Source organism: Cervus elaphus, chromosome 10, assembly GCF_910594005.1.
Source record: "Cervus elaphus chromosome 10, mCerEla1.1, whole genome shotgun sequence".
Taxonomy (NCBI): Eukaryota; Metazoa; Chordata; class Mammalia; order Artiodactyla; family Cervidae; genus Cervus; species Cervus elaphus.
In genome coordinates this window covers 42931344-42948697 of record NC_057824.1, presented here as the reverse complement: position 1 = coordinate 42948697, position 17354 = coordinate 42931344, and the positions used below count along the sequence as shown (strand labels likewise).

The window sequence follows — 17354 nt, the reverse complement described above, 5'->3', positions numbered from 1 at the left end:
TGCTAAAATTTCATCACTTTCAAAAATCTAACTCTTCTGAATTACTTTTTTACTCAGAAGTTGTCTGAGTTTTTCCATATCTTTGTACCACTGAAAGCACTCGAAGCAAGCATTTCTTAAAGCATCTATTAATATAAAGGAACTAAAGTTGTGGTGCTAAGTTGTGGTCTCCTAAGCTAGCTTTGCCATTCTTTAAAGATTGCTTGCTTTGGACCATCTTTGGAAATGTCTGATTCATCACTTCTCTCTACACCCCTCTTTATGGACTTTTGGAATCGTGGGTTTAAAAGAATGCTTCTCTTTAAGAAAAAAAGAAAAAGAGAATCCACCCTAGGTATTTCAAACACAAGTATTTAAGACAAAGAATTGGTTCCAGGAGAAAAGGGGTGATATTCAGCTATCAGAAGCTGTCTTTCCTCTGGCTTGAAATCAGTAGGCTACAAAAAAATGCTCCTCTATTGATTTTTTTTTTTTCCCCAAGCTGGTGTTCTTTTTCTTTCTCTCTCTCTCTCTCTCCAGCTTTATTGATCTATAATTGACATATGAAAGTGTTAATCGCTCAGTCGTGTCCTTACTCTTTGCGACCACATGAACTGTAGCCCACCAGGTTCCTCTGTCCCTGGGATTCTCCAGGCAAGAATAGTGAGTGGGTTGCCATTCCCTTCTCCAGGGGATCTTCCCCACCCAGGGATTCAACTTGGGTCTCCCCATTGCAGGCAGATTCTTTACTTTCTGAACCACCAGGGAAGCTAATATTGTATAAGTTTAAGTGGTACAATCTCCACAGTAACAGTGCAACCACCTCAGATCGCCCCAGTTGCCATCTTGAGTGAATCTGGCGGGAGCTGCAAGATGAACTAGCCAATGGGAGACGTGCGTTTTTTGCAGCCCTTGGGCCCTGTGTGTCTTAGTCGCTCAGTCCAGCCCGATTCTGTGTGACCCCACGAACTGTAGCCCGTCAGGCTTCTCTGTCCATGGAATTCTCCAGGCCAGAATACTGGAGTGGGTAGCCTGTCCCTTCTCCAGGGGATCTTCCCAACCCAGGGATCGAACCCAGATCTCCAGCATTGCAGGTGGAATCTTTACCAGGTGAGACGCAAATGAAGCCACAAGGGAAGCAGATTCTTTTACCATTCGAGCTACAGGGAAGTCTGGTTCAGACGGTAAAGTGTCTGCCTGCAATGCAGGAGACCCGGGTTCAATCCCTGGGTCGGGAAGATCTCCTGGAGAGGGACGTGGCAACTCACTCCAGTACTCTTGCCTGGAAAATCCCATAGACAGAGGAGCCTGGTGGGCTACAGTCCGTGGGGTCGCAAAGAGTCGGACACAACTGAGCAACTTCACTTTAAATGGTACAACTTGTTAATCCGATACCTTTACGTGTCGCAAAATGACCACCATAACGTTTGCTAACATGTCACATATGCTGAGAATGAGGGATTATGTGCTTGGTGGGGTACGCGGTCACAGGCGGAGGCTCGATGCCCACACCACCCACTGGAGGACTGTCTTTCTTGCTAAATGATCTCCTCCAAGATTCAGGCTTTGGTCCTTACTTGGAGGTGGGGGTGTGGAGGGGAGGTCTCATGGCGTCTGCATTAAGAAGTCAGAACCAGGTCGGGGTGGAGTGGTGGGTGGGGAACAGTCGCTCCGCCAGACAAGCTCTGACGGGTCCTGTTTGGCCTGTTCCCGCAGCTTCGCAACAACAAGGCGAAAGACGTCTGCTTGGACCAGGGGCCGATGGAGAACCACACGGCAATACTGTACCCGTGCCACGGCTGGGGACCCCAGGTAGGAGCCCCGTCCCTGACCAGGAAGGGAGGAAGTTCACCGGACCTACTGGGGATCCATAGGACTTCTGGAAACTTCTTTTGTCCTCTCCTTTGGTAGTTGTTGCCTGTTCTGAGCAGGCGAGGGGCTTTCTGGTGGTTTCTCTACAGGAACGAGGGAGAAGATTCACAGGTGGCTGCATCAACACATTTATAAAGAGGATAAAGGGGCGCATTTCCTACTGAAAGGAAACTGTGCTTACATTTTGGTGTCATTTGCTAATAGGCAAATAGATGTCACATGTACGTATGTTTACTGATAACCAAGCAAGCCTGCTTACAACATCAAAGAAAGAGTTAGCTGCTTCCCTCATGAGAACCTGATTGGTGTGTCTGTTCTGAAAGGCCATTGTAAGCTTTTCTTTAATGTTTATTTAGCTATTCAGCTGCACTGGGTCTTATTTGCCACACACAGGAACTGTAGCTGTGGTATGTGGGATCTAGTTCCCTGAGCAGGGATCGAACCCAGGCCTCCTGCATTGGGAGTGTGGAGTCTTAGCCACTATCATCAGTTTGGTGGTGAGTATGGCCCTGTCTGCAAGCGCTGGTACAAGTGCCGAGCACTGATTGGGAAGGAGTAGTGTGCTGGCAGTAACATTTTAAAGAATACACGTGTTTTCTGGTCTCTCAGGAGATAGCAAAGATAACCAAAGAGGGCAAAACCATCGACCAACACAGTAAGAGTAGAACTTGGTAAATGAATTTCCTTTGACAGCTTTGTGTTAGCCCATGGTGTGCGTGCACATGCGTGTGTCTATAGACGTGTGTACCGGGAGAGCTTAGCAGGTCCTCTAGAACTGGGAGAAAACAGATTCAAAGACATCATGAGGCTTGACATGCATAAAAATGTAAAACGCTTTTATGTTAACCAGTAGTAATAAAAGGCAGGCCACAAACTGGGAAGACATATTCAATTTCAGAGGCGCACGAGATGGTTAGTTCTAAGCCAGACTCATATTCTCCTTTTGTTCGTCTATGAAAGGAAGACAGTGGACACAATGCCCCGTAAGGTCCCTTCATCTCTCTCATGTTCTCTGAACACACACGTTCACCAGCAAGCTCACGTGCATCGGGCACACACACATCCTCTCACGTGCATTCATGGCCACGGGCTTGCTCTGCTCTGGGCGCTTCTGCTTTCCTGTTAAGCTGGTGTCTGGAAAGAAACGAGCCGTATTTCCTCTGCTGTCACCGCAGGTAGTTCTCATAACCCAGACCCCCACTCCCTTCATTGTGCGACTGGTCCTCTGAAAGTAATTCCAGGCAGATTGAATCCTGAGTCGTTTGCTCCTTGTGGTCACTCTAGGAGACAAGCAGGCAGCGTGGAGAAACTGAGGCACGGAGAAGGAGTGCTTGTGAGCAAAGCCGACCAGAACCCAGGCATTTTAAATTCAAATCCAGTCCACTGAATTCAAGATAATTTCCTGCCTACTCCCTGCCCAGACAGGAGCTGGTCACCAAATTCTCCTCTCTTGCTGGGAGCCTGGTGGCCTTCAGAGCCCAGTGCAGAAAATATCTAGAACGCATCTTTTACCCATCCCTTCTGCATTCACAGACTTTTCCAAATGGATGTTCCTGCCACTTCGTTGATGATGGAACAGCAAACCAAATCAGGCTCATCCTTAATCCCCCCAATTCTGGGAGGAACACCTGTTCGCATGGGCCATGGTTGTTGTCTATCAGCTGATTTTGTGAAAGCAAATCTAATATTTTTTTTTTCTGTTATACCACATGTCCTGAATTAAAGTGCAGCCTTGGTGCTGCTTGCTCGCTACCTGCCAGGCTGCCTCACCCCTCGCTCATCAAGCTTCCCTCCTATTCCTTCCCAAACCCGCTCACCCTAGGCTCAGAGCGTCTCCCCACCAGTCACGTGCTGTGACATCCTTTTAAACCACCTGGTGAAGTGCTGTGGGCAAACTGCATCAAAGCTCCTGTAACTAGGCATGTTCCACAGACATTGTTAGCTTAATTAATGGACTCTGTGTTGTAATTTATTATCAGACAACAATTAAACAGAGATAAAATAGGCACTGAGGAGGGTAATTTCCTGTCTTCAACATGTGTTTGTCAACAAGATGGAAACGGTTCCCGGCCTCTCAGAAGAGCCTGCTCAATCACGAGCTAGTGCCCAGCCTTGCTCTGATCTGGTTACTAAATTTGCATCAGACAAACATTGCTTTCTTTTCCGAGCCAGTGTTTTGTTTAAAGGTATTTTTCGTTAAACTGGCTGTCTTTTATCTTAAAATTATTTTAAAATAAACTTTACATCACAAGCATAGAAAAAATAGATGTCAAGGGCACAGCAGCAGCTTTTGGTGTCAGCTTGAACCTATTTAGAGTGGGAGGTCTTCTCTAAGGAGGTCCAGGGCTCCCTGCCCCAGCTTTTGCCATCTTGGGCCCAGGTCTGGTGTTGAGGGGGTGGACGGTGGGGTGACTTCACTGGAACAGCTAAGGTCTCCCTGCCAGGATACTGGCTGTGGGATTGTCCTCCTCTGCCAGCCCCTTCTTGCTCTCTCTTCCAGCCTACCTGGTCAACCTGTCAACCCTCCCCATTCTGGAAGGCAAAGATCAAGAAGAGAGCACAGAGTGGGCAGCCCTGGGCCCAGGGCATCATTCTTTAATTCCCCTCCAAAGGCTCTGAGGCTCCTCTCAAGCCCCTGTGTCCGAGCTGCTGCCCGAGGTCCCAACGATGCAGTTCATGCCAGCCCTCTGGCCAGTGCTATGGCTGGCTTGAGACAGGGAACAAAATGTTGACGATAAACCCATTTCTGGTTTGGGCAATGTTTAATCCTGTACCTGTCAGGCAGGTAATGACCACCCTCCCCCCAGCTCCCTTTGAAACTTGAGATTCAGGCTATGCCAGGCCACTTCTCAAACTATCCTGTGATCTCTGGTCTTGAATGCTGGGCTCTACCATCTGATTCATGGCAGGAGACCTAGCCCATGTCCTCGAGCCCCCAGCGTCCTCTAGTTCACAGCAAGATGTAGAAGGAAGACCTGAAGCAAGCGTGGAGGCAGTGCCAGGCAAGTGTAACGTAAGAGCAGAGGTGTAGAGATGGGGGTCGGGGTGGGATACGGCGTGTTCAGGGAAACATCAATGCGTGGCTGAGGCGTATGATCCAGGGCAGCCATATATGTGTGTGCGCTCAGTCGTGTCTGACTGTTTCCAACCCCATGAACTGTAGCCCACCAGGCTACTCTGTCCATGGGATTTTCCAGGCAAGAATGCTGGAGTGGGTTGCCATTTTCTACTCCAGAGGATCTTCTCCACCCAAGGGTCAAACCCGCATCTCTTGTGTCTCCTGCATTGGCAGGCAAGTTCTTTACTACTGACACCACCTGGGAAGCCCTATGCCTCGCATACCAGCCTATTTTTTTTTTCAATTTATAATGCTATTTCAGTTTTTATGTAATGTTGTTTTCACTTTTAAGGTTAATTCATTCTTTTTATAATGTAGCTTTGCAAGTTTCTTTTAAAGTTTTATTTTCAATACTTTTTAGTATTTCACAGGACTTTTTGCTCTACCCCACTGTGCTTCCTTGAAAACCACAAGAGAGAACAGTCTTAAACATTTGTTTTTGATGTGGGTCATTTTTAAAGTCTTTATTGAATTTGTTACCATATTGCTTCTGTTTTAAGATTGGGATTTTTGATCATGAGATACATGGGATCTTAGCTCCCTGACCAGGGATCGAACCCACCGCCTCTGCATTGGAAGACGAAGTCTTAGCCACTGGACAGCTAGGGAAGTCCCAGTTTTGCAAGTTGTTGACAAAACATATGGTCAGGTAACCCCACCACAATCAAGAGCAGTTCTGCACCGCCCCAACACTCCCCTGAAGCCCCTCCTCATTTGTCCCTTCCTCTGCCCCCAAGTGTTTTTATCCACATCCAAGCTGAGGATCAGCTGCACTGGGGGTGTTTCTGTGGGCCATCCGTACAGCCTCACCGATTCTAGTGTCGTCTCCTCCTCCGGAGCTGAGGACCACAGCGCCCAGCAGGCACGACATGGACAGGGCGTGGCCAGCAAGGGTTCTGAGTGCAGGGGCCCTGGGGACTCCACACAACACTCTTTGAAAGAGCTCCAAGCTCTCACGGGACCTTCTGAAGACGAGGTATACCCCTTGGAGAGGAACTGAAAGGAGTCAGCTCTGTTTAGGAACTCCCCAGTGAGTTCCAGGGAGGGTATCACAGGTCTCCCCTGTTTGTCCGTCTGTCAGCACGCTTAGTCTTCCTCTCCCCTCTTTTCTGAGAGGCACACATTCCCTCCTCCAGCTAATTCATCAGCAGAGTGATAGATGAGAATTCCTTTGTCCCGTAATTAAATGTAATCTGATCTTGGGCTTCCTCTTTGATGGCTTCATCGTTTAAGCGATCCATCATTCAAACACCTTGTCACGATGATGCATTTTGCCAATAAGGCACTAGTGCCCCCATGGAGTGACGGGGCTTAGAGTGTGGAAGGCACTTGGAACACGCCGAAGTTAATGACACCCAGCAGCCTCCGCTTCCAGATAAAGTTGTGTAAGTGGTGGGGCGCAGGGGACGGATCCTCGGAGAGCACGTTGGAGTTTGCACCCCAGGGCGAGGTGGCTTCGCCTCAGTAAGAAGGCTCGTGATTCTGGGGGCAAACCTCTCACCTTCTGTAAGAGGCAAACCATGTGATCCCTCAGTTCCTGGAAACCGCTACAAAGCAGGGAAACCTTAGCTTTTGAGGGAAACCAGCGTTGGAGAAGCAAGGGCAGGTATTTTTTTTATGTCTGGGAAACCTATACACACACAAAAGAGGCCACAGAAAGCAGGAGGGACCATACCAGGGACACCCTGAAGCGGGACACCCTGGAGGGTCTGCAGGAGACTCGGGTTCGATCCCTGGGTTGGAAAGATCCCCTGGAGGAGGAAATAGCAACCCACTCCAATATTCTTGCCTAGAAAATCCCATGGACAGAGGAGCCTGGAGGGCTACAGTCCATGGAGTTGCAAAGAGCTGGACATAACTGAAACGACTGAGCATGCACACACCTACAATATTAAAAAACAAAAAACCTCCCCTTGCATTCCAGTGCATCACTATAAATCTGTGATGCCTCACTGCAGATTCTCTTTTCTTTGTTGTCATTCTTCTAACTCATCTTCTCTCAAAATATTCAAAACATTTCTGGGTTTTTTATGTCAGGGCTCTGAGCTCTTGCCTCTTGGACTGTCCCTTCATCCAGTGCTTGCGAGCATCCTTCACACCCACACTCTTCTGCAGACCTGGGAGACGAGCAGAGTTACGTCCCTCCTCTGCTCCCTGAGACTTTCCTGAGACTTGGCGGGGGGCCCCAGCCTTTTTGTCTGCCATCTGTTTTGCTTTTCTATTTCCAATCCCTGGTTCTCGCTTTCTAATTACCCCTGAAAAGTGGATCTCGCAGACCACATACAGAGAACAAGTGCTTGACGTCTTAGATGGCATGCAGAACTAAAGGCACGTGTATTTGGTTTTGCTTAAGGGGGCCTCCAGGTTAAGGAGGAATTCCTGTACTTCTCCTTTCTTGCCAGAAGGGGTTGATGAGCTCTTCTTTCCAGAAAATCAGTTACAATCATAAGTTGTTTTCCAGTGGAGATTATTGGTTAAAAGTTTTACATCTCCTTAGAAATTGAGTTGATCTTCCTCTAAACACGAAAAGTGATCCAGGCAGGTTTTTGTTTGTTTTTCGCTGCATTGCATAGCATGCAGGATCCTAGTTCCCCAACCAGGGATCGAACCTGCGCCCCCTGTGTTGAAAGCACAAGTGTTAGCCACTGTTCCACCAGGGAAGTTCCAGGCAGGTTTTTGTGTTACTGTTAGGCTTGGAATAAGGAACTCAGACAGAACACTAGGATGGTGGCCACATTAGCAGCTGAGCCTGCCTACCTCACCCAGAACTATTTAGTTCAAAGCGAGTCACTCCTTATCTTTTTCTTGTTTCCTAAACGCAACACCTAATTGATGAATTTGAAAAAGACAAATTTAAGTCATCTATAATCCTACCACCTTCAAACAACCATTGTCATTTCTGAGGCTTGCTTTCAGCATTTTTTCCCCCAAAGAAATATGTTGATTTCTTAGGTGGTTTTCATATCACTGAGTTAGTAAGGAAACAACGTCGCTACTTCTGAAGGATGACAAGTGGGGGAAGGTGAAACCACCTGGTGAAAAGGTCTCTGTGATCTTAGCACCATGACATGCAGCAAAGCAAGTGCAAACTGTTCAAATAGCCTCATTCCCTGATTGTTCGGTTCAGACAGCTTTGAACATTCCAACTCGGTGCTGAGGGCAGACCTGCAGAGGCCGATGGGGCTCTGGCTGTTTTCCAGGGGACAGCAGGGTAGGGGTCCTGGAACAGAACCCTAGTGCAGCTCCGTATTTGGTGGGTGATGGAGCCAGAGTGCTGGACCCCAGAAAGGCAGGTGTCTCCCCATTCATTGCAAGTAGCAAGTGCATTGTCTGGAAATATCGCACTTTAATCCAGCACAACGGGCCTTCCCTGGTGATCCAGGGGTCCAGTGGTTAAGAATCCGCCTTCCAGGGCAGGGGACGTGGGTTCTGTCCCTGGTCAGGGAACTCAGATCCCACATGCCGCAGAGAAGCTAAGCCCTCACAGCACAGCTAGAGAAGCCTGCAATGAAGAACCAGCACAGCCAAAACTAAAAATAAAAATCCAGCATGATAAGTCATAATGGTGAGGAGAGAGGCCTTGGGGACCACCACCCCCCTAGGATCTGACCCTCTCTACAGGAAACACATCTAATTCTATAGCATGCCTTTAAGCTCCCAGATCGATTTTTTTTTTTAATAATGATCATTTATTTTTTTTGGTTGCACTTGGTCTTCATCGCTGCGTGTGGGCTTTCCCTAGTTGCGGTGAGCGGTGAGCGGGAACTTCTCTCTGGTTGCAGGTACAAGCCTCCCATTGCCGTGGCTTCTCTTGTTGCTCAGCGGGGGCTGTAGGGCCCCCAGGCTTCAGCAGGTGCGGTGCGCAGGCTTATTGGCCCCACAGCATGTGGCAACTTCCCGGATCAGGGATCGGACCCATATCCCTTGCATTGGCAGGCGAATTCCTACCCAGTGTACCACCAGGGACATCCCCAGATAGATTTTTCAGTCAACTTTGTTGAAGGATAAGGTTGGTACAGTAAATTGCATCTGCTTAAAGTGTGCAGTTGGCTGAGTTCTGGCAGGAGTACACACCTATGAAATCCCTTGCTTAATCAAAATACAGAAAGTTTCTACTGCATTTCCATTTGTTTTCTTATTTTTAATTGAAGGACAATGACAATACTGTGTTGGTTTCTGCCATACATCAACATTGATCAGCCATCGGTGTACATATGTCCCCTCCCTCATGAGCCTCGTTCGCACCGCCCACTCCATCCCACCTTTTCTCTAGGTTGTTACACAGCCCCAGTTTGAGTTCCCTGAGTCATAGAGCAAATTCCCACTGGCTATCTATTTTACATATGTTAGTGTGTATGTTTGCATTTCTATTGTCGCCCCTAAAGATTCCTCCTGCTCCTCTTCTCCACCCCAGATCCTGGGGTGCATACACTCTGATACAGTTGAAAATATTTTTTTTTTCTGTATTGAATTGAGTTCTGGCATGCCCTGGACAGTGATGAAGAAAGTCTGTTTGTTTTTAAAAATGTACACATGTACTCATAGTCCCCAGAAACCACTCTTGTGTTCAGCCACACAACAAACAAATAAATTCACCCCAGAGCAGTTCTGAATCAATGGAACCCATCTCTCTGTCTCCTGGGTAGAAGCTAGATAAACTGCATTTTTAATTTACCAATGGTTTTCTACCCTGACTAGGCCTGATTTTGAAATGATGAGAGAGACCCTTAATATGAAAGCAATTGCAAACCATGTCTTTATTGACAATCCGATAGATTTTGCTGTGTTCCAAAGTCATTCCACAATTATTTGGCTGGCTTTTGTTTATTTGGTTATAACCTGCATATTTTAGTTTTCCCTCAAGGCTGTTAAATGTGGGTTAATAGTTTTATGCACCTCTTCGATCATTTCAAATAGAAAATTCCTTTTTCTCCTAAATGAGAATTAATTGTATTTGAGCTCAAAGGGTTTTTTTTTTTTTCCTAATGCATTAGGGTTGTGGATAATGACATTTATTTCTCCTCCTAGGCCCAGCAGCCAAATCTAAAATAATCCTGTTCAATTCAAAAGACATTTTATAGAGCATTTGCTTTTTGCGAGATACTTTTCTTGGTCCTTATGGTATGTAACAATGAGTAGAATGCTGCGGTTCAGAAACAACAAAGACAAAAGTCTCTAACAGGGAAAGACACATTAATAGAACAAAGAAGTATATAAGTTGAAATATATCACATGGTGGGGTGGCTTTGTGGAAGGAAGGGAGATGGGGTAGGAGAAGGTATAATTGGGGGGTATTAGGTTTCAAAATAAGAATTTTTAAAAATAATTTTATTCATTTTTGGTTGTGCTGGTCTTTCTTGCTCTGCACAGGCTTTCTCTAGTTGCAGCAAAGTATTCTCTAGTTGCAGCGCACAGGCTTCTCTTGATGGGAAGCAAGGGTTCTAGATTGAGTGGACTTCAGTAATTGCAGCTCGCAGGTTCTAGAGCATGGGCTCAGTACTTGTGGCACACGGGCTTAGATGCCGTTCGGCATGTGGAATCTTCCTGGACCAGGGCTCAAACCTGTGTGCCCTGTATGGAACAGATTCTTAACCCCTGGACCACCAGGGATGTCCGGTGTATATTTTATACAGGGAAGACTGTTGGCTGTTTTTGAGAAACTTCAAGTCATCTGTCAGACTAAGCCAAGAAACCAAGAGTTAAGACTGAAAAGATGAGTTGGGGGACCTGTAGTATAAGATCCTGGTTGAGAAAGTGTATTCGTAAATCTGTGGGCAGTGGGAGCCACTGAGGATGGAGGCAGGGAATGATAGGATTTGAATGTGCAGGATTGGGGAGGACAGATGGAAACTGGGAAGGGCTGGAGGGAAGAGGACCAGTCACAAGCCTACTTCAGCAGTTCAGGTCCCACAGAGTCTCAGCTGGCATCTTAGGAGGAAATGCATAAGAAGCTGGCCCTTCTTACCTGTGGTTCCAAACCTGCAGAGTGAACCAACCAATCATATTATACATATATCTTGAAAACATCCACGTATAAGTGGACCTGTTAGTTCAAACCTGTGTTGTTCAAGAGTCAACTGTATAACCAAGAGGGGACTTCGCTGATGGTCCAGTGGTTGAAACTTCAATGCAGGGGGTGAGGGTTCGATCCCTGGTTGGGGAACTAAGATCCCCTGTACAGAGTGGGCAAAAAAAAGAGAGAGAGAGAGAGAGAAAACTTGTATAACCAAGAGAACCGATGTTCACACCAAAACTTATACAGGACTGTTTGTAGTGGTGTAATTTAGAATAGCCCCAAAGTGGAAACAAACCAAACATCCATCCCCTGCTGTGAGAAACCGCTCTCCCCTAGAACAAAATCCTGCAGTATCCTCTCCTGCCCTGCCCACCTGGCTGGGGGCTGGGGGCTGGCCTTTACAGGTCCCGGAAGTCTGGGTCTCCCTGTTTTCGTGGCCTGGAAGACCTCAGAAAGGAGAGCTTCTAATCCCAGTGGCATTTAGCTTCGCTCTTTAAACATCTGGGTCACAGATACGCTCAGTTAATTAATGTTCTTAGCGCTGCTCATGTGCCTGCTGGATAATAGATTGATTCATAATTTCAATAAGCAGCTGTGTATATCTTTCCCCCGAACATAAAGGCAGCTTGCTGTCATTCATCACTTTGCATTTGGTGAATTTGAATATATTCAGAGAGACATTGTTGAAGGAGGGATGGGGAAGGGCCTCTGATTTTTTTTGTTGTTGTTGTTACCATTTTGCCTGTAACAATTACTCTGATTTGAAACTAATTTGGGTTTAAAACACATGTTAACCACATCTCTCTCTTTCAAGGGCATTTAATAAACTCCCTGTCACTTGTTTCTGAGGGGATCAGGAAGACTCCCTTTGGGGATCAGAGCAGAGGGTTTCTGAGCAGTTTTCATTGGAAGAGAAATCCCTACAGAGGATCTTATCCCCTAGAGAAAAGGCACATGTGTCCCGGGCAGAGCTGTTTCTCTGCTCCATTTCTGGCCAGAAATGCTCAGGATCTCAGAAGCCCAGGATCAATCTGAGAGGAGGTCCCTCCGCTGCTCAGCTCCTGGGCCAGGGCTGCCAACCACTGGGTCTCTGGGAACCCAAGGATAGAAGCTAGGGCCCAGCCAGGTTGACCAGATGTCTCCAGGCTTGTTTCCTCTTCTTTGAAACAGGAAGGGTGATAGCACCTAACTCTTCGGTTATTGTAGAAATTACATTATTTCTTCCCTGGGGCCAAGGATGCCTCCAACACATGCTGGCTGGTCATATTATTTTGTAATGGATTAGGGGATCTCTTGTTTATTAATGATCATCACTGCAGCTCCAGTCCCTCATAGGATCATGAGAACAAACGTGAAGGTCGTGCTTGCATCTCGCCAGCCTGCACTGGAATCATCTCAGTGGGAACACAGCCTCCTGCTTGTGTTTCCACTGCCTGTCCCCAGGCTGGGCACACAGAGGACATGTTTGTGGAGTTTCAAGAAATAGCCGTGGCTGCATTTTGTAAATGATGTTCATCACATTTGTCGTGTGCTTATTCACAAACATGTCAGGAGCCCTTGGTCTGTGATTGTCTCCTAGAAAGAAATGAAATACATTAGACACAGTCCCTGCCCCCACAGGAGTGTGAAAGACAGGTGAATGTATTTGTTCAAAAATTGGAATATAGGGATTTACACAACATGAGCAGGCGAGAGAGGCCAAGACACCAAACTAGTATGGATTCACAATTAGTTGTGCAAAGGGTTGGCAGACAACATCATCTGTGTATCAGATAGCTGTATAATAACTACCCCCAAACTTTAGTGGCATAAAACAGTATACATTTATTCGTACTTGGAGAAGGGGACAACAGAGGATGAGATGGCTGGATGGCATCACCGACTTGATGGGCATGAGTTTGAGTAAGCTCTGGGAGTTGGTGATGGACAGGGAGGCCTGGTGTGCTGCGATTCATGGGGTCGCAAAGAGTTGGACACGACTGAGCGACTGAACTGAACTGAACTGAACTGATGAGTCTAAAGATCAGCTGAGTGGTTCTGTTATCTGGACCAGGCTCAGATAATTTGGGTTGGACTCACTCGTGTGTCTCCTATCAGCTAGCAGATTGGCCAAACACTGTCTGATCCATGATGACCTCATCTACTTGTCTGATGGTTGACCAGCTGGTTGCTTGAACCATGCGTCTACCATCCTCTAGCAGGCCAGCCTGGGCTTACTGCCACAGTGGCACTAAGGTTTCAGGAGGGTGGAAATAGGCAAACTGTATACCAGGAATAGACATATCCTCCTTTCTGCTACATTCTGTTGGTCAAAGCAAGTCACAAGGCCAACCAGTATTCCAGGATAAGGAAAGAGACTCCACTTCTTAATGGAAATTACAGCAAAGTCATGTCGCCCAGAAAGATGTGACCACTTTGGGAATCCACCCCATGCTACCTACCATTTGTTGCAGTACATGGACACAGGGCAAGGCCCAGCACTGGACTGCACATTTAGGATATTTCTGCCTTTTCATCATCAGAAATAACATTGCAGTAAATCCCCTGGAGTAGGAAACACCAACCCACTCCAATATTCTTGCCTGGAAAATTCCATAGACAGAGGAGCTTGCTACAGTCCCTTGGGGTCACAAACAGTCAAACATGACTGAGTGACTGAGGATGCAAAATACCCTGTATGTAAATTTTTTCTTCCAGCTTTGCTGATGTAACTGGCATACAGCCCTGTATAAGTTTAACGTGTGCGGCATAATGATTTGACTTACAGCTTGAAATGATTATCAGAGTGAGTTTAGTGAACATCCATCAACTCACGTGGATACAAAATTGAAGAAATAGAAAAAGAAAATTTTTTTCTTGTGATGAGAACTCAGGATTCACTGTTTTAACTATCATATGTAATATACAGCAGTGATAATTATATTTACCACGGTGTACATTACATCCCTAGTGCTTCTGTGTCTCATAGGTGGAAGTTTGTACTTCCTGACTGCCTTCATCCTGGTCCTCCTCGTCCCCCACCCTCCCTACATAAACTTTTGTTCACAGTTATAATTATTTTCTTGGGACAGTTGGAAGATCTTTTTGTTTGGTTGGGTTTTTTTTGTTTGTTTGTTTTTGGCTGTGCCACACAGTTACAGGATCTTAGTTCCCTGATCAGGGATTGAACCTGGGCCCTCAGCAATGAAAGCACCGAGCCCTAACCACTGGACTTCCAGGGAATTCCCAAGATTTTTAAAACTAGATGGATTGGATCAAAAGAGAGAAACATTTTAAAAGTGCAAAATTCATATTTTGAAATTTCTTTTCGAAAGGTGGTAGTCATTTATCCTCCCTCAAGCCCATCTTAGGCTCACCTTGACAAAATACAAATAATCTCTCTTTTTAAAAATATGGTGTCTCAGTGTTTTGATTTTTATTTATTTTAACACCTAACATGTTGCATGTTTTTTAACATGCCTGTTTCTTTTCAGTGAACTGCCTCTTTGGGCCCTTTTGCAGCAGGGTAGATTTAATTGATCCCAGTTAACAAATGAGGAGGAAATGGAGGCTCAGAGAGGTCAAGTGACTTGTTCAGGTTGGCCCAGCCAGATGGAAGCAGAGCCAACGTTAGAATTCGAATGTCCCGCTTTTTCATTTATTCCTGCTCCCCGTGTGGTTGAACAGAAGGCCAGACTCCTGAAACACTGACCGTGGACATGCTTAGGAAGAAGTCAGAGGGGGCCAGGGAATCTGTGTCCAGGCTTGGCAAGCCGAGGGCCTCCTGGGCGGGGTGCTCCTATGAGAGGGGTTGGGGTGGGTGGGGGGCAGCTCCAGGCCTGAGACGGCGGCCGGGACTGCAGCCCGGACAGTCGTGGGGCACCCATGGCCCCTCGTGGTCTCCCCTCTGCCTCCCACAGCCCTGCTGCTCTGCTTTCTCCCCAGCTGGCTCGCTACACCAAGGAGGGCTTCCTGCACTTGGGCGCCCTGGGGACCACCACGCTCCTCCCCGACACCCGCTGCCTGGTGGACAACGCCAAGAGTCGGCTGCCCCAGCTCCTGGACTGCGACAAGGTCAAGAGCAGCCTGTACAAGCGCTGGAACTTCATCCAGGTGAGCCCTCCACGGACAGGCCGGGCAGGCGGCCCGGAGCAGGTGAGGATGCCACGGGCTTCCCTCGGAAGGGCCGCAGCAAAGTGCAACCCAAGGGCTCCCAGCTTGAGGCCAGGCGCTAGACTCAAAGCATGTTCGGGGGGATCCCAGGGGCCTCTCCCTCTTAGTGCCAGGCACTATGGTGATGATCTCTTTCTCTACCCACTCCCCACCTCCTCTCCCTGTCTCTCTGTGTGTCTCTATCTCTGTCTCTCTCTCTCATTCTCCGTCTCTCTGTCTCTGTCTCTCCATTGCTATCTCTCTGTCTCCCTCTCCTCTTTCTGTCTCTCTCATTCTCTGTATCTTTCTCTGTCTCTCTGCCTCTCTCTCTGTCCTTCTGTCTCTGTCTCTCTCTGTCTCTGATGCCCATCTTTCTCTGTCTCTGTCTGTCTCTGTCTCTGTTCGTCTTTCTCTGGTCCTGTCTCTGTCTCTCCATTGCTGTCTCCCTCCTTGTCTGTCTGTCTCCCCTCCTCTCACCCCTGCATCCTCCCAGAACGGCGCCATCATGAACAGAGGCACCGGCCGCTGCCTGGAGGTGGAGAACCGAGGCCTGGCGGGCATTGACCTCACCCTCCGCAGCTGCACGGGGCAGAGGTGGACGATCAAGAACTCCATCAAGTAGTGGGGGGGAGCCGGGCCCCCGGGACAGGGCCTGCCGTCCTCTGGACCAGCCACACTGGGAGAGAAACAGCGAGACACCGGCGGGGGGTGCTCAGTGGGGCTTCTCCAGGGCAGCCCCGGGCCCCCAGTGGAGACTCTGCATCTTCATCAGGCATCCAGCTTCCCGAGGCTCATGCACCCTGGGAAAGGCCTCTGATCCTTCTCTGGGAACCCAGAAGCTATGTCTTCTGCAGCCCGGATGTGGACCTGGTACCAAGGAGCAACACATCACATCTCCTCTTGGTCGTCTTCCCACCCGCCGTCAGGACAGGACTGGCAGGGGCCCCTCCTTTTTCTCATCTCACAGCAGCTTCTCCGCAGCCTTCAACGAAGGGGACGGGCCTGGGCCACATCCTAGCTCCTCCTCCTCCAAGAAGGCAGCGAGGCCCTGGGACTCAGTTTCCCCCAGGCTGCCTCGGCCCAGATGCCCGTTTACAGCCCAAGATCACCACCCCAAACCTTTCCAGCGGGTGGCCTTGGACTTTGCTGGACTCCCACCCCTGAGATGACGTGGGAGGATGCTTCCCTGGTCACCTGGGCACTACGGTGCCTATGTGCCAGCTCTTCCGCCTGTGTCCTCAAGAGGGAGCCAGAGAGCACACGGCCGGCCTCGGCTGGGAGTGACCCCGGGCTGGAACGGGCTGTTCCGCCCTGCCTGCCCAGGGCGGAGCATCCCCCAGACGAGCCGTGAACTGCCGCAGCGGAGGCGGCAAACAGCCTCCACCTGGGGCTTAAGGACTGCCATCGGCACGGCCCAGGGGGCCAGGACCCTGGAGGGTGCTCATCTCGTGTCTCCCCGCACTCTGCTGGCTGACGGGAGAAGGCAGCTGAGTCCTCTCGGAAGAGTAATAATATTTTTCCGATTGCCCTCTGGTTAGGGTTCACTTATAAATCAGAGTTAATATATGGACGCGTGTGCATGCGTATGAGGGTGTGTGCCTGGTGGGGCGCGTTAGTGCGTGCATGGTGTGTGTGTGTGTGTGTGTGTGTGTGTATCTGGGTGTGTGCGTCTGAGTGCATGGTAGCGCAGACGTAGAGGTGTGGCCCTGGACTTGTCGCTTTATTGCCCACCCGGATCAGGTCAAGGATGCGAAGAAGCTTGCCGGAGGTGGGGAGGGGGTGGCCACGGTCATTGGCCGGGAGGACGTGGCTGGGCCTTGCCCACTGTGCCGCCCCAGATGGAAGGCTGCCCTTCTGCCGGTTCCCATCTGTCTCCCTCATGCTGTCCGGACAAGCCCGGCCCAGAACCAAACTCTGTCCCTGCCCAATTTGGGGTTCACAGTATCTCATCTGGTGGCATCTTACTGGTGAAAGTCCCCCCCCCCAACTTGTGAAATAAATACATGTGAGCAATTCCCAACTCAGTCTGGTTCGCTTTTTTAAAATTTATTTTTAATTGGAGGGCAATTTTTTCATAATGTTACGTTCGTTTCTGCTGTACACAACGTGAATTAGCCGTAAGTATACATATATCCCCTCCGTCTTGAGCCTGCCTCCCACCTTCCCCCATCCCACCCTTCTAGGTCATCACAGAGCGTCAAGCTGAGCTCCCTGTATTACATACCAGCTTCCCACTGA

General features: G+C 48.5%; 1 protein-coding gene across 1 annotated transcript in view; it reads left to right on the top strand.

The window, feature by feature from the left end:
* The window catches only part of GALNT17 (polypeptide N-acetylgalactosaminyltransferase 17), a 412511-nt gene extending 395370 nt beyond the window's left edge, over positions 1–17141 (top strand). The window contains exons 9-11 of the mRNA XM_043914905.1: positions 1696–1791; positions 14910–15077; positions 15610–17141. Coding sequence (XP_043770840.1) covers positions 1696–1791; positions 14910–15077; positions 15610–15738 — 393 coding nt within the window. The 3' untranslated portion in view covers positions 15739–17141. The remainder of the gene's footprint in view (positions 1–1695; positions 1792–14909; positions 15078–15609) is intronic.
* Positions 17142–17354: the final 213 nt, after the last annotated feature.